The sequence below is a fragment of the Mustela erminea genome, chromosome 9 (genome assembly GCF_009829155.1).
Source record: "Mustela erminea isolate mMusErm1 chromosome 9, mMusErm1.Pri, whole genome shotgun sequence".
Taxonomy (NCBI): domain Eukaryota; kingdom Metazoa; phylum Chordata; class Mammalia; order Carnivora; family Mustelidae; genus Mustela; species Mustela erminea.
The window spans coordinates 10,309,722-10,333,308 of record NC_045622.1 but is presented as its reverse complement, the minus strand read 5'-3'; the positions used below and the strand labels follow the sequence as shown (position 1 = coordinate 10,333,308).

General features: G+C 50.8%; 1 protein-coding gene across 5 annotated transcripts in view; it reads left to right on the top strand.

Annotated features, from left to right (window-relative positions):
- Positions 1-7,360: 7,360 nt before the first annotated feature.
- The window catches only part of TMPRSS5 (transmembrane serine protease 5), a 40,067-nt gene continuing 23,840 nt past the window's right edge, over positions 7,361-23,587 (top strand). For 4 of the 5 annotated variants that reach the window (XR_004289379.1, XM_032359284.1, XM_032359282.1 and 1 more), the window contains exons 1-12: positions 7,361-10,136; positions 15,115-15,238; positions 15,577-15,675; positions 16,184-16,306; positions 17,360-17,495; positions 17,829-17,942; positions 18,652-18,695; positions 19,407-19,569; positions 20,563-20,741; positions 22,447-22,545; positions 23,030-23,172; positions 23,423-23,575. Coding sequence is in view for 4 of the 5 variants with exons in the window: in XM_032359284.1 (XP_032215175.1) it covers positions 10,134-10,136; positions 15,115-15,238; positions 15,577-15,675; positions 16,184-16,306; positions 17,360-17,495; positions 17,829-17,942; positions 18,652-18,695; positions 19,407-19,569; positions 20,563-20,741; positions 22,447-22,545; positions 23,030-23,172; positions 23,423-23,575 (1,380 nt within the window). In the remaining variant the exon portion in view is untranslated. Of the gene's footprint in view, positions 10,137-15,114; positions 15,239-15,576; positions 15,676-16,183; positions 16,307-17,359; positions 17,496-17,828; positions 17,943-18,651; positions 18,696-19,406; positions 19,570-20,562; positions 20,742-22,446; positions 22,546-23,029; positions 23,173-23,422; positions 23,582-23,587 lie in introns of all 5 variants that reach the window. The other variant, XM_032359283.1, reaches the window with a different exon arrangement.

Genomic DNA, 23,587 nt, shown 5'->3' with positions numbered 1-23,587 from the left:
GGAGCGTGGTTATCAGGGTCATGTGCGCTTTGTTGTTATTTTACAAAAGTGACGATCATTCCGATCAGTATTTGCTGGTGGCCATTGTGCCTAATTGCTAATGGGTCATGTGTAGCCTAGGTCTGTATAAACCAAAGACTGTGTTTTCACATTTAATCCTAAAACCGCTCCTTTGAGGAAGGTATGATTATCCCTATTTTATGGATGATGAATCAAGGCACAGAGAGGTTGAGAAGCTTGCCTAAGGACGCACAGTGGGTAACACAAAGTCAGGCACCCAGCCCTGGTTTGTTTGAGTCCCGTGCTGGTGCTCTTTTTACTGTCTTCATGAAAAGTCCTTCTCACCCAGGGGTCTTCCTGCCTCTCAGGTCTCCAGATGTGTTAGTCGGCCAGAGCTGCTATAATAGAGAACTAAAAAGAGGGTGGCTTAAACAGCAGAAATGTATCGTCTCTGTTGTGGAGGCTGGAAATCCAAAAATCAAGATGTTGGCTGGACTGGTTCCTTCCTAGGGCTGTGAGGGCAGAATCTGTCCCAGTCCTCCCTCCCTGGCTTGCAGATGGCCATCTTCTGTCTGTGTCTCTTTGTATCATCTATATGTCTCTGTCCAAATTTCCCCCATTTTTAAGGATACCAGTCATATTGGATTAGGGTCCATCTTAATGACCTTCTTTTAACTTGATTACCTCTGTAAAAACCCTATCCAAATAAGGTCAGATTCTTGGTGAAGACTTCAACATATGTATTTGTGTAAGGGGGAGCCACAGTTCACCTGCTCGCATGGCACACATCTACAGGTCACACACTCTGGCAGCTGTGCTCCTCACACTTTGTTTACGGTAGCAGGATTTTTCCTCTTGCCCACCACTGTCTGTGCCTGTTTTATTTAATCTGTTAACGAACAGCCATGAACATAGTCACCTTTTAAGTGGGCCTGCTCACTGGACTGAGTTTGAGGTCAATAAGGCATTCAGTGGGCTCTAATTTAATTAGTCAAGTTCCTGTGACAGCTGCTTTGTAACCCTGGTTCACAGACCGGCAGAGGACAGAGACGAGACGGGCAATGCTCACTGTTGATTCCAGGCATCCCCGGTGCAGCCCCGGGGCCCTAGCAACTTTGCCCCTATTCTGGCAGGAAAAGAGAGAGAAGCTGAAGGGGCATTTGGGGTTCTTTACCCTGGATGTATTTTCTAAAATTAAATGTGAACCAGAACAAAAGTCAAGACCCTGCAGTTTCATTCCCCTCTTTCCTCATCTTGCCACTTAGCAAGTCAGTTCTCCCATAATTTAAAGGCTTTCCAAAAATCTCCTTTACCGCAGAACCTTCCTGGGCTGCTGCTGGCATTCTCAGCTGCTTCCATCCTTCTCCCCCAATCCAAGCTGACATGGTTCCCCAAACCTCTCCTAACCCCCGCCCCCCACCCTGCTTGCCTTTTGCTCTGAGGAGCCCTTGAACTTGTCAGTCTCTCACTGGCCTCCCCCAGTCTGTGGGGGGCTAGGGCGGCCCTGGAGATGGGAAGAGAGGTCTGGATGCAAAATCAGAAGACACGATTTTCTTCTTGGCCCAGCAGTGTGAACTTGGGCAAACCATTTATCTCCTCTGCTAAGTGCGGTCCCCTACCAAACGGACACAGGAGTCCCTGTCTGGACCACCTTCCAGGATGGTTGTGAAGAGGGAATCCACTTCAAAGGAACTGCCCGTGCACAAGCCAATGAGGAAACGAAGACTCTCACTTTGCTGTCGGACTGGCCAGGTCATGATGCAGGCATGTGTTGTGTTGGTGCTAGGCCGACCGCCGAGGAAGCGAGAACTCCGCGGGGCGCCCCACCCTGCTCGGCGTGCGGTCAGGCGGGAATGGGCTTCGGTTGATGGATGAAGGCCAGTCTCGGAGAAGAAAGGAAAGACAAGTGGGTGACAAAGTGGGTGTCCAAGCAGGTTGCACACGGAGAGAGGGACTTATTTTCTCTGAGTCATGAAGGTTTTACAGTCTGACCAGTCGTTAAACATTGATCTAAAGTGTCAGACGGCTATTGCTAAGCTAGAGTAAATGTTCGCGAAGGTACTTTTAATCAACCCCATGGCTGATATTTTTGGCTTCTCCTTTTTGTCTCAATTAAAAGCAGATGAAAAATGCCCTTTGTGTCCAGTAGTGACACCACCGACTCACCATGTGGGGAATTCTTCTCACAGTCCAGATCTGGCTGAGTAATCCGCAAGCGTAAGTCTTCAGATGGAAACGTGAATGGCTCCCAAAGTAAATGGCCTTTAAACAAAGTTTTTTAAAAAAACAAATGAGCAATTTGAGGGGGGATATTTTATTTATAGTATGTAAATCACAAACTTCATATTTTATGTCTGAGCTTGAGAAATCAACCAGAAACAATGGATGCATCTTTGTAGGCTTAGAAATCATTTCCTAGAATACAACTTGGGTAATTTTTTGTCTGAATATTTGAACAAGGGAGGCCTTATTTCCCTAGCCTCTCGGGAATGCGTGCTCCTGCGTGGGGAGTAGAAAATCGCTTTTTCTGTCTTTCTCACTTTTTATGGCTGCCATAGTGGCTAATGTGGGGGGAGTGCAGGGGAGGACAGAGGGAGATTTTTTATTTCTTATTTTTTTTAATTTGAGGACTATGACGTGCTGTTTACTGGGTAAAATGCTAGGAATAACTCTATCTATGCAGGCATACTTCCTTTATTGCACTTAGCTTTATTGTGATTTGGAGATAGTGTTTTGTTGATTTGTTTTGTCTTGTTTCATTTTTACAAATTAAAGGTTCAAGCAAGTCTATGACACCATTTTTCCAACAGCATTTGCTCACTTAGCGTTTCGGTGTCATATTTTGGTAATTCTTGCAATATTTCAAAGTTTTTCTTTATTATTATACTTGATCTGTGATCCATGATTACAGCTTTCTGAAAGCTCAGTTGATAGCAGTTTTTTGGAATATTTTTTAATTAAGGTATGTGCATTGCTTTTTAGACATAATGCTATCATTGCACACTTAATGGACTACAGTATAGTGTGAACATAACTTTTATTTGCACTAGGAAACCAAAAAATTCATTTGACTCACTTTATTATGATATTCGCTTTATTGCTGTAGCCTATACCTGAACCAGCAATATCTCTAAGGTCTGCCTGTACGGAAAGAAGCCAGTAATTCTGGGTTTGGGGGATTAGTGAAAAGTTTGATAATGGGTTGGCATTTGAGCTCTATCTTGAAGCACCTGCAATTTTCTCCTTACGAAAACTGCATGACGGCGTGTCTGGCTGGCTCAGTCGGTTCAGCTTCTGCCTTTGGCTCAGGTCATGATCCCAGGGTCCTGGGATCGAGCCCCATGTTGGGCTCTCCGCTCAGGGGGCAGTCTGCTTCTCCTTCTCCTTCTGTGTCTCCCCTCTACTCATGTTCTCACTCACTCTGCTCTCTCTCAAATAAACAAATAAAAAAATCTTAAAAAAAAAATGAGTGAAGGACGTTCTAGGCTGAGAACAAAGTTTAAGCAAAAAGTCGGGGGTGGGGGCGGGAAGTGGGAGGTCTACTTGAGGAATATTCTAGGACTTTGACTGTAGTTGGAATACAGGGTACAGGAGGAGAAAGGATGCAATGCAACACGGGACTGAAAAGATTAGTTTGAGATTAGATCATGATCTACATTGAATAATTAGACTAAAGGATTTGAACTTGACCCCGAGGGGAATGGGGAGTCAGTGAAGGTTTATATGAGGAGCAGAGTGGCCTGGTTTGACCTTTGTTTGGGGAGGAACTCCGTAGCCACATGGAGTGTGGGTTGTGTGGGGTTGAGAAGGAAGGCAGGGAGATTGTTTAGAAAGCAGGAGATGATAGGAGTCTGAACTACGGTAGGGTTGGGGCGTGGGGAGTGGTGGGGAGAACTTCCCTGAGTGGGCAGCATGGTGGAGGGGAGGTAATAAAACAGACTGGCACATGTTGATCAATTGCTTCAACAAACCTTTACTGAGCTCTTACCACATGCCAGACAGGCCCTGTGCAGCTGAAAGGACAAAGGTGAAGAGACAGTGTCTCTGGTCCAAGGATTTACCCCAGTTAGCCCTCAATCATGTCCCACATGCATGTGAGGCATGAGCTACTAGTGTGGAGGCTGTTGGGGGAATTAGAGGGACATTTAACTTGGGTCTTAAAGGATGGTGGCAAGCTGATTATGTCCATGGGCTGCTTTTAAAAAATGGTGGTTTTGGGGATCCCTGGGTGGTCCAGTAGGTTAAGCGTCTGCCTTTGGCTCATGTCATGATCTCCGGGTCTTGGCATCAACCCTGCATTGGGCTTCCTGCTCAGTGGGGAGTCTGCTTCTCCCTCTACCCCTGTACCCCCTGCCCCCCACTCATGCTCTCTCTTTCTCTCAAATAAATAAATAAAATCTTTAAAAATGGTTGTTATGGTTCTGGGGATAAGGACCAACCTTTACCTCAGCTCTGAAGGCTCACCTCATCTGGTCCACCCCTGCTCCAGCTTCCGCTCACATCGTCTCCTTTCTGCGGTCTGGCTTCCACTTCTTTTGGTCCCTTGGTGTCCGCAGACTCTCTCCTGGGACAGGGAATTTGCCTGTTGTCTTTGCCTGGAGCACTGTCATGTCTCCCAGATCCCATCTGAATCATCCCTTCCTTGGAGACGTCTTTCCTGAGTCTTCAGACTCAGTCATGTCCCTGTTACATGCTTTCATTAGCAGCTTGCACCTCTCTCTCATAGCGCTTTTCTCAGAGCTGTAAGTGTGCGCATCATGTGGTCCTCTAATTCGTGTGTGTCTCCTCCCACTAACTGGTAAGCTCTTTAGGGCAGGAATTGTGTCTGGTTTTGCTCAGCATTCTTACCTTCAGTATTGGCACAGTGCCTGGCCCATAGTACGTTCTCCATGAATGCATACTGGCTGATTGATGGGCTAAAATAATTAATTAGTTAAATGAGGAAGGGCATTTCAGGAATGGAGAGCAGCATGAACGAAGGTGCAATGTTTTGTTCTGGGGATATTCTAGAAACAACCAGTGACTGGCTTACGGGAGGGAGGTTAAAGGGGAGGAAAACCAATGAGGCTAGAAAAGTATGTTGGGTAAACCTGTGAAAAAAACCTGTGCCATACTAACTTGGGTGCAGGTTAGGTATACCCTGTTATACCCTGTTCTTCCCCCGTCGGAGACTGCGTTCTAACTGCTGGGTTGCTAGAACAAGCCCATGAGCTCCTCCAGGGCAGAGGTGGTGCCCGACTTACTCACTGATGTAATTCCAGAATCTAGGAAGATGCCTACATTTGGTAGGAACCTATAAAACACTTGTTGAAGGAATAAATGAGCAAATGAATCAATACTTTTATTGTGGGAGCCACGGTGAGCTATGGAAGGTTTTTTAAAATATTTTTAGTTTTGCTCTAGGAAATGTTACTTTGGCAGCAGAGTACCAAGGAGGGACCATTTTCATTTATTTTACCCTTCCGTATTGCTAGTGGAGCATCTGGATTTGCTCGAAAGGAGGGAAGGTGCACATATCGATCAGGATGGAAGAGACGAGAGGCAGGAGATCATCTGGGCGGCTGTTATGGGGGAAGATGCCGGTGGGTGTTTAGGATGCTGGAGGAAGGGGGAGATTTGAGAGGTGTCCGATTTGAATGGCTGGGCAGAAGGTCAGGAGTTGGAAGCAGGCGAAGATAACCCCAAGATATTCAAGATTGCTATTTGCTGAGCAAGAGTCAAACTTCTTGCCAGTGGGGTCTTGCTGGGGCGAGGGAGGGGGAGGGAAAGGAGAAGACGGAATGGGGGTCATCTCCGGGACCCTTCTGAGGAAGCTGCCCTCCACACTTGCTTAGGCATCCCCTATTTTCGATTTCAGTCAGAATAAGACAGAAGGGAGTACTCAGAAAGCAGTATGCTGATGAATAAGCAACTCATTACCATAGGAGACCACAGAGCTCTTCTTTTCCTCCTAAATACTCTTTTATCCATTTCTTTGTATTCCAAGCAAGCAAAACAATAACAGACAGTCAGGATTTCTTCACTGCCTCTTAAGACGCAGTAATGGTCTGGAATAAGTTAACTGGATCTCGCATTTTCCCAGTTTTTACTTTTTAAAGTTTATCTTTTATTAGACTTAGGAATCATTCATTTCTTCACTGAGAAAACCATTCTCCAGAGGGCTGGAGATGGAAGGAGGTATGGAGTTGGGCCTCATTAGGCTGTGAGATGGCATTAGAGGGTCTGGTGGCTTGAATTAACCCCAGTGTGGTGGTCCAAACCCAACTAGGAGGGGCTGGGACTTGTTTGAGGGGACCCGGGGATATTGTATATACAGATGCACTATGCAACAGATAGGGTCTGAGAGCAAGAGACGCATTCTTGGTCGAGAGGAAGGTGAAGAGGGGAATGGACAGCACTGAGGGCATGTACGGAGCGGTTAAGAATCTCCATCCTGGGGGCGCCTGGGTGGCTCAGTGGGTTAAGCCGCTGCCTTCGGCTCAGGTCATGATCCCAGGGTCCTGGGATCGAGTCCCACATCGGGCTCTCTGCTCAGCAGGGAGCCTGCTTCCTCCTCTCTCTCTCTCTGCCTGCCTCTCTGCCTACTTGTAATCTCTCTCTGTCAAATAAATAAATAAAATCTTTAAAAAAAAAAAGAATCTCCATCCTGCAGCTCGTTCCACGCCTGCTCTCATGACCTCCACCGAGAGCACCAAACTCCCTTTCTCTGGGAGAGAAAGAGTGAATGACTATGGGGGCCATGCAAGCACGTCTGAAATCTGTAGGGCCGGCAGTCGGAAAGGGAGGATCATGGGCAGGCTTAAATCCACAAAGGAGGGCCGGAGCTGTCGTCTACCAGCAGACGGGAAAGGAACATCGCGAGGAGGCTGGAACTCTGAAGGCACTGGCCAGAGCAGCGGTCCATAGACGGGATTTCTTCTCAGAGCCTGCATGTTCTGTGAATAGGTGACTTGCGGGGTGTGTATGTGTGGTAGGAATGGGAGAAAACCCCACACCAGATGTCAGGGGACCTGAGTTTGGGTGGCCTCCAACTTCCTGTGGCATGAACGATGGATTCTTTCATCAAACTTTGTTAAGTCTGAGAATTCTATATAACTTGAACTCAGACATTTCCATTTGGCTAGAGGAGAAATACAACAACAGAGAGATCTCCCCGAAGGACCGCTGAGAAAGGCCCTTCTTGTTTTGGGGAAGAGTGACTGAAGGAGGAGAGAAAGCAAAATTTCAACGTTCAGGAGGCGAGGCCTATCCGTAGACATGGTCCTGGGAGTCAGGGAGTTTTCAGGGGGCAAAAAGTAAGAGAGTAGGGTCAGGACTAAAATGAGCCTACCAAAAAAAAAAATTTTTTTTTAATTTTAAAAATGAGCCTACATACGAATCACCATGGTAAAAATAGAGCTCCCAGGGCCTTCATGCAGAGGGCTCATGTTCCCGTTGGTTCCAGATAGTGCCCGCAAGGGACAAAATTTAAGGAGGCATCACTCTTAGGGTATTCAGGGACTGCTTACTCTGCTTACCAGTGAGTCCCTCCTTAAAGTTTGCACTATAGGCCCCTTTGCCTTATGCTGGAGATGGGTATTCTCTCCGGACCAGGGAAACAGCCAGCGGACTCAGAATAGCTCACCTAGAAGGGAAGGAGTAAAGAGAGACAGGGGAGTCTTCTCAGGTAGCAAAGCAGAGAAGGATGGCCATAGAGAGGCCAGTCCCGGTTCACTCTAAGACACACTCTTTTTTCTTTTTTTCTTCCCAGCTTTTTGGAGGTTTATGATCGACAAAATTGTGATTGTAAAATTCAAGTGTACATCTTAATGATTCGATGTCTATGTGTGTTGCGAAAGGGTTCTTTCTTCTCTAGTTCATTAACACATCTATTCCCCCCCACATGTTTATTTACGTCCTTTTTGGTGAGAACATTTAAGTTATATACCCTTAGCAAATTTTAATTATATACTGCAGTGTTATAAACTATAGTCCCGAAGTTTATAACTTTAAAGAGTTCTAAGATGAATACGGTGCTCAGACCTTACAGCAGTTATCAAGCATGCAAGCTCCATTCCCTCCCAGAACTAGGCACTAGGGGAGCCCGTCCTTCAGGCAGAAGTCTGAAAAGTTGGAAGCGCAAGATGTGGGGTCCAAACACTGCCCTCGTCAGGGAAAATTTGAGAGTTGTGAGTTCCCTCCTGATAATATGCTGTTGGGCTCAGAGTCCAGTCAAAGTAAGACAGTCTCACAAAAGGGATTTTCTAGACGTTTCAAATAATGGCAGCTCTCTGGAGAGGAGGCTCTGAAGGAACTCCAGACCCGTTCTACCTGTTGCTGTTAGGCTGCTGGTTTTCCTAGCGATTGAGGGATGTTGGTTTCTAAGAGAGAGCTCGATGGAATTACAATAAATTAAAATGCCACAAAGATCACTGTTCTTACCGAGATTGTGTCATTTTCCTTGAATAAACACTTTCTATATTGCTGTGAGCCTTTGGTTAATTTCCAGACTTTAAAAAATTTGATTCTGACAAATTTTTGTCTGCTTTCTCCTTGCCCTAATGGAGAAGAGCATTTTTGGAGGTCTTTACTCTGGCATTTTCACTGACATCACCTATAGTATATTTGGAATGCCCTTCTATATGATTGCGTTCTCATTTCTTAAACACAGCTTAGATGTCTCCTCCTCTGGTGCTTTCTCTGTGTCCTCCGGGCAAAGGAGTCAGCTCTTCCTTTGTCTTCTATACCCCTGTGTTTATGCCTTGTTAATTCACTTTTCACTTACTTGTGTCTGTTCCCATGTCTTCTCGCAGCCTGCCGTTCCCTAGTTGGTGACTTATTCATCGTCTGTGCCCAGACCGGTTCTGGAACACACAGCAAGTATGCCTGCTTGTAGGATGGGGGTATTTGTTTTAGGAGATCTCTGAGCCTAGCCCGGGGAGTCTCAGCCAGAGCCACCAGTTCTCTCCTCCTGTTTCAGTGATGCATAACTGACCTTCGTGTCTCCATCGTGTTGGAAGTGTGGGGAGCTCTGCGTGCCTACCGCAAGCTCAGAGCTGACTGAGTGTCTGAGGGAAGCAGAGGGCAGAGGCAGAGCCCTTGTCACGAGCTTCAACAGTGATAATAATGCCGGCAGCCAACAGTTACTGGGTCTTTTCCATGCTGCTGTATGCCGGGTTAGGAGGTTTATACTCACTATCTCATTTGGTTCCAGCATCAGTCCTAGGAGGTGGGTCCTGTTATCCTCATTTTACCCGTGAGGCTGTGTAAGGGAAGGGGCAGAACTGGGGTTAGGTGAAGGCCCGGCTTCCAAGGCCCATATTCTTAACCGTTCCATCTGAGGGATCCTTGAGGAGCGTTTGGAGGAGGGGAGACCACACAAGCCTTTTTCTTCCCTGGCACCTGTTCTGCCTCCCTGAAGAGATGCGGCTCCCATGGGTTCAGCCCACCCTGGGCTCAGCTGGGCCGCCTTGTGCTTTGAAGCAAGGGTGCGCTGAGGGCTCCTGCAGTGACTGGCCCCCAGGAAAGCCGGGGGAAGAAGCCCGTATTTCCCCAGCATTGGGGTGACAAGTGCATCCCTGAGGAGAGAAACGGCAAAGATTCCTCGTTATTTCCCCCATTCCAGCACGGTGACAGCCCCAGCCTGCTGGGAAGGCCAGCCCACACAGAGAGGAGGTATAATCTAGAGGGCTCGGAAGCATTTCCACAGATGCGGATAACCGTCCTTCTGATACAGCCCTGTCAGCAGGAAGGGGGATTGTGCTAGCATGCATGGGGCACACTGTTGGGCACAAGGGACCTGGTTGCTAAGCAACAGTCGCTGGCCTCCCCTCCTCCCTGTAACCTTTTTCTCTGTTTCTAAGCTTCTAGTTAGCAGATGGGAGGGGCTGAGGCTGCCCAGCCCAGCCCAGCCCTTGGCCCCCTTTCCTGCAACAAGGGGTCTATTCATGGTTCTGAGCAGATTTATTGTTTCTCTGGAGCATGTCTGTATGTGTGTGTGTGTAGGGGGAGGATAAAGGGAGGGGCGTATGAGAACTAGGGAGACCTCATCCTCCGACCAAGCGGGCTGGGCTGTTTGATCGATGCTGATCCAAGAACAGGAGCAGAACCCTGCCTAGAGACCCCGAGGGTTTACATCAGTGCCACTGACCTGAATGGTAAGGCCGTACGTACGTCTGCCATCCCTGACCTGGCCTCTCTCTTTCTCTCTTCCTCTCTCCCTGCTCCCACACTTGGGCTTCTAGGCAGGTGGAAAGAGCCCTGTCTGGCAGCTCTGCACAAGGGCTAGATCCTAGAGGGGACCCTGTGTGGCTAATGTTTGTCCCCAGGGACTGACTGTTAGTCTCTCCTGTCCCCCATAGGCCTATCCAGGTGTTTTGCATATAGACAGAGCTTAGCAAGTCATTATTACACTGAACTTATACTCAAAGAGAGGACCAGGAGGTCCTGCTCCATGATGGCCAGTCGTTCCAGGCTACTGATGAGCTCATGGGTCTGGAGGTAGAGCAACTCCTGGGTGAGGCCAGTTAGTCCAGGAGCTGAACTGAAAGCCAAGCTCCCTTGATACTGAGACAGGAGGAAGCCTGGCCATGCCCTGGAATTCTCTCCAGACCAAGCATTGCCTCTTTGCTCAGAAGGACATCCGTTCAAGAGAAACCATGTTCCCAGAAGAGAAACCCAAACCATAAATGCCGTTGTCACTTCTGTGCTTTCTTATGGGTACCCGACTGACTCTAACAAGCCTGTGGTTCTCCAATCTCATTGCTCTTGTCCTTGAGCCTCATCTCTGGACCCAAGAAGGAGTGTCTGTGGTGAGGGGCAAGCCAAGACCCCATGTTTCTTGTGGAGCAGCAAGCCCTATTGGTGGGAGGACCAGCCCTACCTGTCCTGGGCCATAACTGGTAGAGGGGAGGGGAGAGGAGGGGATAGGAGGTAGGTAGGGGTGGTGTCTTGCTTCATACAGAATTTTGGGCTGCTGCCCTACTTGCGAGCTGAGCTGGCAAGGGTGTTCACGCGTCTGGTAGAACAATTTCCAGGGTGATTTAGAAGTGACTGATCTGGGTGAGTCTTCAAAGGCCTTTTTTCCTCCTAGCCAGAGGGTCAGGAGCATGAGGACGTTCTATGGAACACAAAGGCAGGACTGAGGAATGTGACAAGAACATTCCATCTGACGGATGGAAATCCCACCTAAACCAACATTGTCTTGGAGTCAGTGTTTCAGTTTTTTTTTTGTTTTGTTTTTTTGTGTTTTTTTTTTGTTGTTTTTTTTCCCAAAGATTTTATTTATTTATTTGACAGAGAGAAATCACAAGTAGATGGAGAGGCAGGCAGAGAGAGAGAGAGAGGGAAGCAGGCTCCCCGCTGAGCAGAGAGCCCGATGCGGGACTCGATCCCAGGACCCCGAGATCATGACCTGAGCCGAAGGCAGCGGCTTAACCCACTGAGCCACCCAGGTGCCCTGTTTTTTTTTTTTTTTAAGATTTTATTTATTTATTTGGTAGAGAAAGAGATCACAAGTAGGCAGGGAGGCAGGCAGAGAGAGGAGAGGCAGGCTCTCTGCGGAGCAGTGAGCCCGATGTGGGGCTGGATTTCAGGACCCTGGGATCATGACCTGAGCCGAAGGCAGAGGCTTTAACCCACTGAACCACCCAAGCGCCCAGTGTTTCAGGTTTTTATGATCATTGGGTACCACTCTGGGTCTTGACAGGGTAAGCTGTGGTCTTCAGAGGAGACAAGTCTTATTAAATTTTTTTTTTTTTTTTTTTTTTTGAGAGAGAGAGAGAGTGCATGTGCCCGTGCGGGTGAGGAGGTGCAGGGAGGGGCTGAAGGGGAGGGAGAGAGAAAGAATCTTTTTTTTTTTTTTTTTTTTTAAGATTTTATTTATTTATTTGACAGAGAGAGAGTGTAAGAGCACAGGCAGGGGGAGTGAGAGAGGGAGAAGCAGACTTCCTGCCATGCAGGGAGCCTGATATAGGACTCGATCCCAGGATTCTGGGATCATGACCTGAGCTGAAGGCAGAGGCTTAACCCACAGAGCCACCCAGGCACCCCCTATTTCTTATTAATATTATTATGATACTTAGCATTTGCACTGTGCTTTATAACTTATAAAACCCTTTTGGTCAAATAATCTTTGGTGGCCTCCCTACCTGTGTCCCTTCCTCCTCAATGTACATTAATTGAATTCCCATTTTGTGGCAGGCCCTGAGCTGGGCTCTGGGAGCCTAGACCAGTGAGGAAGGGCAGAGAGAAAGAGAAGTAAATGAGCGCAATATAGGGACACAACAGGAGCCTCATAGAGAAGAAAGCTTCTTGGAGAAGTGACGTCTAAGCTGGGTCTTACGAGTTAGCGACGCGGGGAAAAGGACAGCAGAGGCAAAGTCTCTGGTGTGAGAGCACGTGAGGGCCCGGAAGACTGGCGTGTGTGTTCCTAGGACCGAGTTCCACTGCGGAGGGCGTCCTGCCGGCAGGTGGGGATGGAGAGGTGAGGAAGGGCGAGAGCTCCGAGGATTTTGTAGGCGATGCCTTCGGACTTTGGATTCTTCTTAAAGAGTAGAAAGATTCGTTGGGTCCTTAAAGAGGGGGTCAGCTTGCTCATTTGGAATTGGAGGATTGCTGCGGCGTGGACAGTGAGTGGAAATCAGATGCTAGAGACTGAAGTTTGGAGAGGAGCTGAGTTCAGCTCACATAAGAGGCTGCAGACCGAGATTTGCATTGTCCGTCTGGGGTTTCTTCCAAGATCTTCTTTCCCGTTACTCTTCTTCATGGCACGTGAGCGTCTCGCAGCCTTGCGGCTTACTCTGCTCTGTGCTTTCTGAACCCCGTGCCTTTGCCTCTTCCCCCAGTGCCCATGGATGTCTGTGCAAGCCCAGCTCATCTAGGAGGGACCGTCTCAGGCTGCCTTTTCTAGGAAGCCTGTTTTGATCTCCCAGTGAGAAGCTCTCCTGCTTTCTTCTGTCACTTAACATGTTCTGCCTTTTTTTAACATGTCAGGACTTGACTGCAAATTCTCTGGGGGCAGTTGGGGAGTGTTTCATGTTGATTTATTTTACTTTATTATTTTAGTAATAAATTTACTTTATAGTATTATTATTTTTTAAAGGTTTTATTTATTTATTTGACAGAGAGAGAGAGAGAGAGAGAGCTCACAAGTAGGCAGAGAGGCAGGCAGAGGTGGGGGAAGCAGGCTCCCTGCTGAGCAGAGCGCTCGATATGGGGCTCGATTCCAGGACCCTGAGATCATGACCTGAGCCAAAGGCAGAGGCTTAACCCACTGAGCTACCCAGGTGCCCCTTATTATTTTTTAATTAATTTTATTTTTTTATTTGTTTGGTTCTTAAAGGTTTTTTAAAAATTAAATTAAACTTATTTGGGGGTAATTATAGATGCACATGCACTTATAAGAAATAATCTCACCTGTACCCTTTTCCTCCGAGTGCTAAACTCCAGTACAATATCACAATATTGACATTGATAAAGTCAAGATACAGAACATTCCTATCCCCCAAGGATCCCTCCTGTTGCCTTTTGGGTAGCCACACCTACTTTCCTTCCAGTCCCATTCCTCCTTAACTCCTGGCAACCAGGAATCTGTCTTCATTTCTTTAATGCTATTGCTATAAGAATGTTATATAAATGGAATCATACAGTATGTGAACTTCTGAGACTGGTTTCTTTTTCACTTGACATAATTCTCTGGAAATTTACCCACATTGTCCCACGTGTCAATAGTTCATTCCTTTTTCTTTATTCCTTGGTATGGATGTATTACGATGGGTGATGTCATTCATCCATTGAAGGACACCTGACTTGTTCCTACTTTTTAGCTGTTGCAGATAAAGCTACTATGAACATTATATACATATAGTTTTTTGTGTGATCATAAGTTTTCATTTTAGACATATGCACCCTGATGTTCATAGCAGCAATGTCCACAATAGCCAAACTGGAAGGAGCCCAGATGCCCTTCAAAAGATGAATGGATAAAGAAGATGTGGTCCATATGTACAATGGAATATTACTCAGCCATCAGAAAGGATGAATACCCACCATTTGCATGAACATGGACAGGACTGGAGGAGATTATGCTAAGTGAAATAACTCAAACAGAGAAAGACAATTTTCATATGATTTCTCTTATTTGTGGAACATAAGGAATAGCATGGAGGACATTAGGAGAAGGAAGGGAAAAATGAAGGGAGGGAAATCAGAGGGGGAGACACACCATGAGAGACTGTGGACTCTGGGAAACAAACTGAGGGTTTCAGAGGGGAGAGTGGTGGGGGGATGGGTGAGCCTGGTGATGAGTATTAAGGAGGGCACAGGTTGCATGGAGCACTGGGTGTTACACAGTGAATCATGGAACACTACGACAAAAACTAATGATGTACTGTATGGTGACTGACATAACAATAATTTAAAAAACTGAACATGCAGATAGTAATTTTATTCCTGGAATTTTTCCATGTTGATTTCTTTTGAGCTCCCTACCTTGTCCTCCATTGTGGCCTAGCACTTGGGCTAAGTCTTATTTATTTATTTTAAAAGGTTTATTTATTTATTTGAAGACAGAGATCACAAGCAGGCAGAGAGGCAGGCAGAGAGAGAGAGGGGGGAAAGCAGGCTCCCCACTGAGCAGGAAGCCCGATGTGGGGCTCGATCCCAGCACCCTGAGATCATGACCTGAGCCGAAGGCAGAGGTTGAACCCACTGAGCCACCCAGAAGCGCTTGGGCTAAGTCTTATTTACTGGGTAAATGAATGGACGGTGAATTGGGCAGGGGGCCTTCTTCCTCTGAGACAGGAGGTAATGAAGAAAGCTGGCATCTAGACTGAGGAGGGATGCTGAGAGACTCAGAGGGCATCCTTGATGGTTGCAGGAGGCCAGGGAGGGAATGGTGAGGAGCGCTGGTTCTGGGTTTGAATACAGGCTCTGGTACTTACGGGCTGTGTGAGAATAAGGGGGTCGGAGAGCAGAGAGGGCCTGGTTGGGGGGCATCAGTGGGAACACACAGAGTCTCTAAGATGAAAAAAAGGCAGTGAGTGCACAGCCAAGGTTAGAGAGTGGCGTCTTGTAGGGGCTGGAGCTTCTCCCCTTGGTGTGGGGATCCCAAGTGACCAATGGTTATTTCCCCAGAGCCTGATGCCGGATGGCCAAACCCACATGGAGGCTCAGTATGCAGAGGAGAGCCCAGGACCCAGGAACTTCCAAGCAAAGCCAAGAGACCCACTGTGGAGGCCCGAAGCCCAGCAGCACCCCAGTAGGCCAGACTGGGCTATAGGGGAATGACAGGGTGGGGACAGCAAATGGGTAATCTTCCTACATTCCCCAGACCCTTCTTGAGAGAACCCCCAGTGGCCGACGGCGAGTTTATCCCACAGTTTAGCCCAGACCTGCTTTTGCTCTGTGTCTTGTTTGGGGGTTGAGTGGCTCTGTGGGCCTTGTGGGCATGGGGCAGGGGGAGGCGGGCAGGCTCAGTGGGGGGTGCAGCTCCTGCCCTAGCCCCATGGCTGTCTAGCCCCATGGTGGAGCGTCGGGCAGAGGGAGGCTGGCAGGCAGGGGCCAGGCACACAGACGCTGCCCTCCCCTCTCCTGCAGCCTCTCTGGCAGGGTGCCGGGGCGCAGGACAGCGCTGCTGTGTGGGGCTGGGAGCCTTGGTTCTGCTGGCTGGTGTGAGCGTCGGCTCCTGGCTTCTCGGTCAGTGCGGGGACCCTTCTGTGCTCCAGGGAAGGCTGAAGACTAGGGTCTGGGGGGTCCTTGCGAGAAGAGACAAGCAGCTGTAAAAGGCAGCCAGGACCCGTCTTTCTCCTTTCCCCTGGACTGCCCACAGGGGAGAAGGGGTCAGGGGTGGGACCGCAGCAGGAGGGAGTTAGGCTCTGCGTCCAGAAGGCTCTAGTCTTGCAGTGGGAAGTGGAAGGTACTTGAATGGATGAGCCAGGGAGGCCGAAGTCGAACCGTCTCTAGAAATCTTTCCCTGTCAGAGAGAGAGAGACAGACAGAAAGACAGGGAGACAGAGCTGTGCCTCTTAGTGTGTTAGGTGGGGACCTGCCTGAGGCTGGGTGGTTGAGGGCGAGTCCCCAGGCAGCTGCTTTGGTCTCCCTCTGGTGCAGGGGTCTTGTTCTGCCCCTTGACCCTCTCATGTGGGAATCCCTCCCCTTTCCTAGCCTCTTCTCTGTGACCCTCTCCTGTCCTTGTCCTCCGAAGTGCTATATCTGCGGCCGGCGACCTCTCAGCCCACTCCTGGGACCCTGCAGGATGAGGAGATCCCTTCGAGCTGCTCTGAGACCAGCGGTGCGGAAGCCCTGTTCCCCACGCTGTCCAGAACAGGTGGGCCACACCCCCAAGACTACAGACCACCCCACCTGCCCTGAGCCCCTTCATGGCTCTGGGATCCCCACTTCTGGCCGGGGGAAGGGGACCAGAATGAAGTGCCCTGACATCACTGCCAGCAGTGGGGGCTCCTCCTCTGGTGGGAAGGGAATGATGTGGTCCAGCTTTGAAAATCCATCTTGGATTTGGAGCTTTCAGCACTCCCTGGGGGACGGTCTTGATCCCTACGTGGGCACAGCCAGGAGCCCAGGCTGGGAGGAGGGATGGCAACTTGCCCTCTGGGGCAGAGTGAGCCAGGAGGATGGGGAAGGGGGAACAGGTGCGTGTGGGGAGCCAGTGTGTAGCGCCAGGGAACCTTGCTTCATGTTGTCTTCTCCTTGCCAAACCTGAGTCGAGGATCAGAAGATTAGCTGCCCAGGCAGGGGCTGGAATCAGTTACCCAAGTTACAGTTATTAGCATGGGGCCTGCCTTTTGCTAGTTATGCGACCTTGGCCACACTGCTTCTTGGAATTCCTATTTCCTTCTCTACAAAATGGAGATACCACTATTTGCCACATGAAGTTGTAAGAATAATACGAGCTAATGGGTAAAAGAGCCTAGCACAGAGCCTGAAGAAGGCAGAGGCTCAGCGGTAACCATCACTAGGATGATCACAAGATTTGAAACCGGAAGACGGGACATAGTCCTGGATCCATCATGTACAGATTCTGTGATCTGGGGCAGGTCCCTTACCCTCCCTGCCTTAGTGGTCCCTCTGCAGCATGGAAGGGTGGTCATACCCACCCCCTGGGGGGTTGCCATGACAACAGGTGACAGCACATTTAAAAGCACTTGATTAAACACCAAACTGGAACACAGCACTATAAATAGGGGTTCTTTTGTTCTCAGAACTGGCCTGATGCCCCGGGGGACAGGGAGCCCGACACTGGGTGACCCAGATGCTATCTTGAGGTCTCTTCAGGACCCCCATGGCCAGGTCCAGTTCCCCCTGCCCAGCCTGTCCCTCTCCCCCACAGGAGGTAGGATGTGACTTCATGCGGTACCTTCAGTATCTTTCAGAATAAACAGCGAGGACTTCCTGCTGGAAGCACAGGTGAGAGCGCGGCCAGACTGGCTCCTGGTCTGCCACGAGGGCTGGAACCCTGCCCTGGGGGTACGGATCTGCCAGAGCCTGGGGCATCTCAGGTAAGGGGTGGGGGCAGGCTTGGGGCCCAGTGAGGGTGAAGGGGAAAAGGAGGAGACCTTTATCTGCCTGTCCTGTCAATGTGCTCAGGAACTGACAAGAGGTCATTTTGGCCATCTCCTGCCCTCTGGGCATGATGGGACCTCAGCTTGTTTCTCTCCTTTGAGCATCCCTGCTCTTTAACAAATATGAATCTGAGAAGAGGTCATTGTCAGTCTTGCTCCGTGTACCGCTGGGGGAACGGCAGCTCAGGCACATCTTGGTCGTGATTATTGCCATCTCCATGCTGCAGAGTCAATCAGTTTCCTCCCGTTCTGTTCCCCTTTTCTGCCAAGACTCACTCACCTCAAGGGAGTGAACCTGTCTGACATCAAGCTCAACAGCTCCCAGCGGTTTGCTCAGCTCCCTCCCAGACTGGAGGGCTTCCTGGAGGAAGTGTGGCAGTCCAGGTAGGACTTCTCAGGAGGCTGAGTAGGTCCCTTCTGGTGAACTGTTCAGCAAAAATCTTCCTGTTGTGGGAGCCTGGGGGTGAAGACATTGGCTGTGTGAGATGGGACACAGGAGCGTTTCCCAATCAGAAATCACAAACTCAGTTCACGTGAGTGGAACTGACTCTGTCAGGGAGCCAGGGCCCTGAGGGTTTGGGATATGAGAGGGATCGTGGCATTGGGCTGCCGGGGCCTGAGATGAGTATGAGAGAAGAGGGTTTTGGTCCAGCAGAAACTGAAGTTTTGCTTGGAAGGAGGGAGAGGGGAGAGCAAGAATGGGTTGGAGAGAGAATAGAGGAAGCCCAGGAGGGGCGTGGGGTGACGTGCGCCTTCTTCCTTCGCTCCCTTATCCATGCACCAGACACATGTTTGTTCTGGGGTCCTTAGTAGGCACAGCTGGACTTCCCATCTACAGATACCGGATTTGTAACTTTGGGCCTGCCCAGGACCACCCTCAAGGGCCATGACCTCCTGGGGTGATGGGGCGGCGTAGCACGCTGTCCTGGAGAGCTGCTAATGAGGAGGGGCCCAGGGCTGGGAGGCAGGCAGGACGCAGATGGGGGCTGCACCAGAGGCCTCCTCTGTGTGCACCTGATGACTGCCCCTGGCCTCCCTCCAAGCCATTGGGCGGGCCCCTGCCCAGCCTCCTGCTGCCACCTCTGCTTTGTAGGAACAGCTGCGCTTCCGGCCAAATCGTTTCCCTCAGATGCTCTGGTGAGTCATATCCAGGCATGTCCAGGAAGGTGGCAGTGGGAGGAGGGAGTCTACCCCCGTCCTTAGTGTGGGTCTGGGGTGGGGTTCCTTGCCCCACCTGCCCCTCTGCCTGCTGGTCCCCTTCTTGCAGACACTGTTCTGCCCCAACAGAGCCCTGACCAAGCCCCTGTCCTGTCCCCCACCAGTCACTGATCTGGGCGGATGATCTGCTTCGCCTCCTGGGACTACTTGCCTTGACTTCTGAAGCTCCTGCCCCCCTTCATCTGGAGAGCCCCAAAAGGATTACTGTTGGCTGCTAACCAGTTAGCACCTTCAGGAGACTAAGGAAGGGGGCAAACTAGGAGCCACATGGGAGACAGTCTGTGGAGCTCCTTTCGTCTGACCCCGTGCCCCCAATCATCTGTATTTCTCCATATATCTGTGCATCCATCCATACACCAACATTCCGACCTCTCCCATGGAACAGGCTTTTTATGAGGTGTCAGGGCTCCAAGGACAATGTAGGCATGGTCACAGCTCTCAGTGAGCTTGTAGCCTGATGGGGCAGACAGATGTGTAATTGACACTTGGACCATCCTCTCCCCCAAACTCAGGGCCAGGAGTAATAAATGAGAGCTGTCTCCGCTGGGCCACACTTGCCGAGGATTAGGGCCATGCGGACACCCACCGGTCTTCTGGCTAACCATCCCCCCTGTGCTTCTCTGTTTGCAGCGTGTGGGGCGAGGCCCCTGGCCTCCCGGATAGTTGGTGGGCAGGCCGTGGCTCCTGGGCGCTGGCCCTGGCAAGCCAGTGTGGCCCTGGGCTCCCGGCACACGTGCGGGGCCTCCGTGGTGGCGCCCCACTGGGTGGTGACGGCCGCTCACTGCGTGCACAGGCAAGTCTCGGGGCCGCGGGCCAGGAGGGCGCCTCAGCAGCCTTTTCTGTTTGGCCCGCAGTATGTCCCGTATAACATGTTCACGTCCGTCGGACGGTCTGCCTCCCCGCGTCCATTCTGAGGGGCGTGCATGGCACAGTTCTCCCCGGTCCCTGCCGGGAACAGCTCTGCACGAATAGTGGTGATAACACAAAGATTGCTTCTTTATATTTGCTCAGTTTTGAAGTTTTGCAAATGTTTTCCCATTCACAGTGCTCTGTGCTTCTTAATGTTTATCACAACTGTAATTAAATCACCTTCCATGTAATTATTGGCTTAATGTCTTGCTTCCCCTTTAGATGGGAAGCTCCGTGGGGACTGACACTCTCAGTCTTGTTTACCACTGAGTCTCTGTGTTGATTTTCCCGTGGCCATGTCCCTCTGGCCAAGGACTGTCCTGGCAGATAATAGGTGCTTCATAACTACAGCTTGGAGCAGTGTAGGATGTAGGAATGAATGACGAGTGAATGAGCTCTTTGGACCTCTCCTTCCGGCAGCGGGTGGGGCAGATAGTGTACTCCTCATTTTACAAGCTGGGGACCGAGGCTGGGAGCGGTGAGGCAACTTCCCCACGATCGCAGTAGGTGGAGAGACAGGACTCATGGTTTTTCTGACTCGCAGTTAGCATATCACACAAGCCCCTTTGATGTCTGTTGTAAAACACGGAGGGTGTTTTATATAGAACAGAGAGGGTGGGAGTTGTAGATCTCCCATACTGTCTTACTTCTCTGGCCAGTCTAGAGCATTTATGGAGCACCTACTGCATGCCCAGTATCTTGCCAGCTGCTGCAAGGATACTAGGAGGCGTGGAGCCTGGGTTCTGGCAGCTCCTAGCCTGGTGATGGGGGCAGCCACAAATGGCTTCTCTGGCCAGCTTCCCCCAACTGCCACCTCATTTAGGTCAGTCTTGTGCACTCCATCCTTCCCTGGGCTCAGCATGGCTCCCGTGTGCAGTTCTAGGGTACCCCGCCTGTCCAGCTGGCGGGTCCACGTGGGGCTGGTCAGCCACAGTGCCGTCAGGCCTCACCAGGGGGCTGTGGTGGAGAGGATTGTCCCCCACCCTCTCTACAGCAGCCAGACTCACGACTATGACATCGCCCTCCTGCGGCTCTGGACGCCACTCAACTTCTCAGGTGAGGCACTGACCTGGCCTGAGCAAGTGCAGGCTGTGGGGAGGGAGGCAGGCCCTGGGGTGGAGGTAGGGGGTGTGTGTGTGGTGGCTAGGGCCTGAGGAGTGAGCTCATTTCTGAGGTTCCCCCCTAGTGCTGTAGACATTAACACGTTCAGTTCATTGGATGACCACAGTGATCTTGGGCATTACCTGGACCGAAGCATGCAGCAACGTGTGTGGCTTTCTTGGGGCGAAGGTTCTGGCCCCCCGCATAGCTGGGCTGCAAGAGGGACTTGCCTCAAAGTACGTGGCAGAGCTTCCTCGGTGTTCCATCTCCCCACGTGCTGCTCCACCTCAACCCCAGGCTGGCCCCAGGTCCCAGCCACCGTGGGACATGTTGCAGTTATTAAGCTTTATTTTCCCAAATGTCTTTCCTTCCGTCTAACCCTGACAGGTAGATGAGGCAGGTATAAACAGGGAAGGACCACAGGGTTTAGTGAGGAAAGTGACTCTACAAGATCTCTCAGCAAACTGTTCCCGAGCCTGATGTCCTGACTCCGGGGTCCGGCTTCTCTCTGGCAGCAGCTCTCAAACCCCCACCCCTGCACGTAGCACGCACGGGTGCCTGCCTCCTCACCAACAAACACACGCACACACGCACTCACACACGCACACACTCGCTCATGCCATCTTCATGCAAGTAAACACACGCACACACTCCCATGCATACACATTCATGCACAAGCACACATGTGCACACATGCTCCCATGCGTACACACTCATGCACAGGTGCACACGTGGACGCACACTCTTTGCTCCTCCCTCCCATCACCACCTGTGGCCTTGGGTTTCCCAAATCGCAGCTGTTGCTGCATGCCCCTCACAAATATTACCACGCATGTGTACTCCCTGAACTTTGGCTCAGCAGTTAATATTTCTAGAATGACTCCAGTATATTTGAAAGGGGAGCTTTAAGTTACGACTGAACCAGAGAACCCGTATTATTTGTGGCGAATAGGTAACAACCGTATAAACACGAAGAGAAAACAAGATAGCGCTGAGGCTCCAGCTTGCTGCCCTCTGCAGACCCACCACGCCTGGGCCTGCACTCTCTGTGTTTAGGTGGAGGCTGGCAGGACTGGGGAGCCCCGGAATGGCACTGAAGGGAATCTTTCTCTTGGCTGCTCTTGCGGAGGTGGAAAGAGCCCTGAGAAGGGAATCCTTTCTCCCCATGGCACTCAGTGTTTATTTTATCATCAGCATGTCTGTGTGCTACTTTAGAACAAGTTTGGGCCCAAGTCCCTGTAGGACTTGCTACACACTTTTGGAAATAGTGCCCCAAGAGGGATCCAATACCCTAAGGAAAATGCAAAATGAGTCCTCATTAGGAGAAGTTGGGCACAAACGCCCAGAAGGAATTCCCATTTTCCCTCATTCCCCAGGTTAGGTCTGTGCGGGGTGTCCATTGCCCAACCTAGAAGGCACCAGGCACACGGCGGTTTATACATCATCCTCTGTGTCAGTGGTGACCTCCGGGCCAATGTGGTGCAGTGTACGACCTGCACAACCTTTCAGGAGACCTGGCTGGTGGAGGCAGGGAGCCAGGACTGTTTGAGAAGGAGGGACAGGACCTGCCAGCCCTGGTTCTTCCCCCAACCTGAGGGTGAGGAGGTGGGGAAAGGAAACTAAGCCCAAGTGGGACCCAGGACCACCTGCTTCTCCACAGACACCGTGGGTGCTGTGTGCCTGCCAGCCAAGAAGCAAGATTTTCCAAGGGGATCACAGTGCTGGGTGTCTGGCTGGGGCCACACCAACCCCAGCCACAGTGAGTCAGCTCCCAGGGCCCTGGGTAAAATAGGGGTGGGGGGACCTTCTGGCCAAGGTGAGGCCCCTCTATCTCCCACCTCCACCTCCCCCAGCCAAATGGTGGTGCCCACCCCCTTTTTCTCTGGCATCACTCTTGGTGAGACCTAGGAGCCCTGGTCTCTCTGGCCTGGGTCTTTCTGGGAGAACACTCCCTGAGTATCCCCTGAAGCCAGGTGTTTGACACCCCTGCCCTCCATCCCAGGAGTGCTGTGACTTCAGTGTTTGGGGGGGTGTGGGTGTGAGTTCTACTCCTCTTTACTCTTACGTCTGATGGACCCACGTTTCCTTCCCGGGGTCCGCAGATCCCACCTTGGGCTCCCCTCTATGGGTCTAATGCCTCCAGGGCCCCTAATCACCTTCCCTCTTGTTGTGTCTTCCTGGCCTTGCTTTGTGCCCCGCGGCCTGGCTCTGTGTCCCTCCTTCTCCATGTGTACCTCCTGCAGCCCACAACTCAGATACGCTCCAGGACACGCTGGTGCCCCTGCTCAGCACCGAGCTCTGCAACAGCTCCTGCATGTATAGTGGGGCGCTCACCCCCCGCATGCTGTGTGCTGGCTACGTGGATGGGAGGGCTGATGCGTGTCAGGTACAGCACAGAGGGGGACCGTGGTGGTGTTGGGGGGAATGGGGGGACCTGCAGTGTCTTGACCTCTGCTCCGAGCAGCCTCTCTAGAAGGAGGAGTGCCTGGGCATGTCGAGTCGTGTGCTAAGGATTTATGGAGGGGTGAGGCAAGCGGAGATCCCATGCTGGAAGCAGCAGGGACCAGGAACAGAGGCACTGTCCCCTCCAGCAGGAAGGACTAACTGCCTCTTTCTTTGTGTCTCCATGCCCTCAGGGTGATAGCGGGGGGCCCCTGGTGTGCCTGGACAGGGGCACCTGGCACTTGGTGGGGGTGGTCAGCTGGGGCCGTGGCTGTGCGGAGCCCAATCACCCGGGCGTCTACGCCAAGGTTGCTGAGTTCCTGGACTGGATCCATGACATTGTGAGGGTGAGTGTGGGG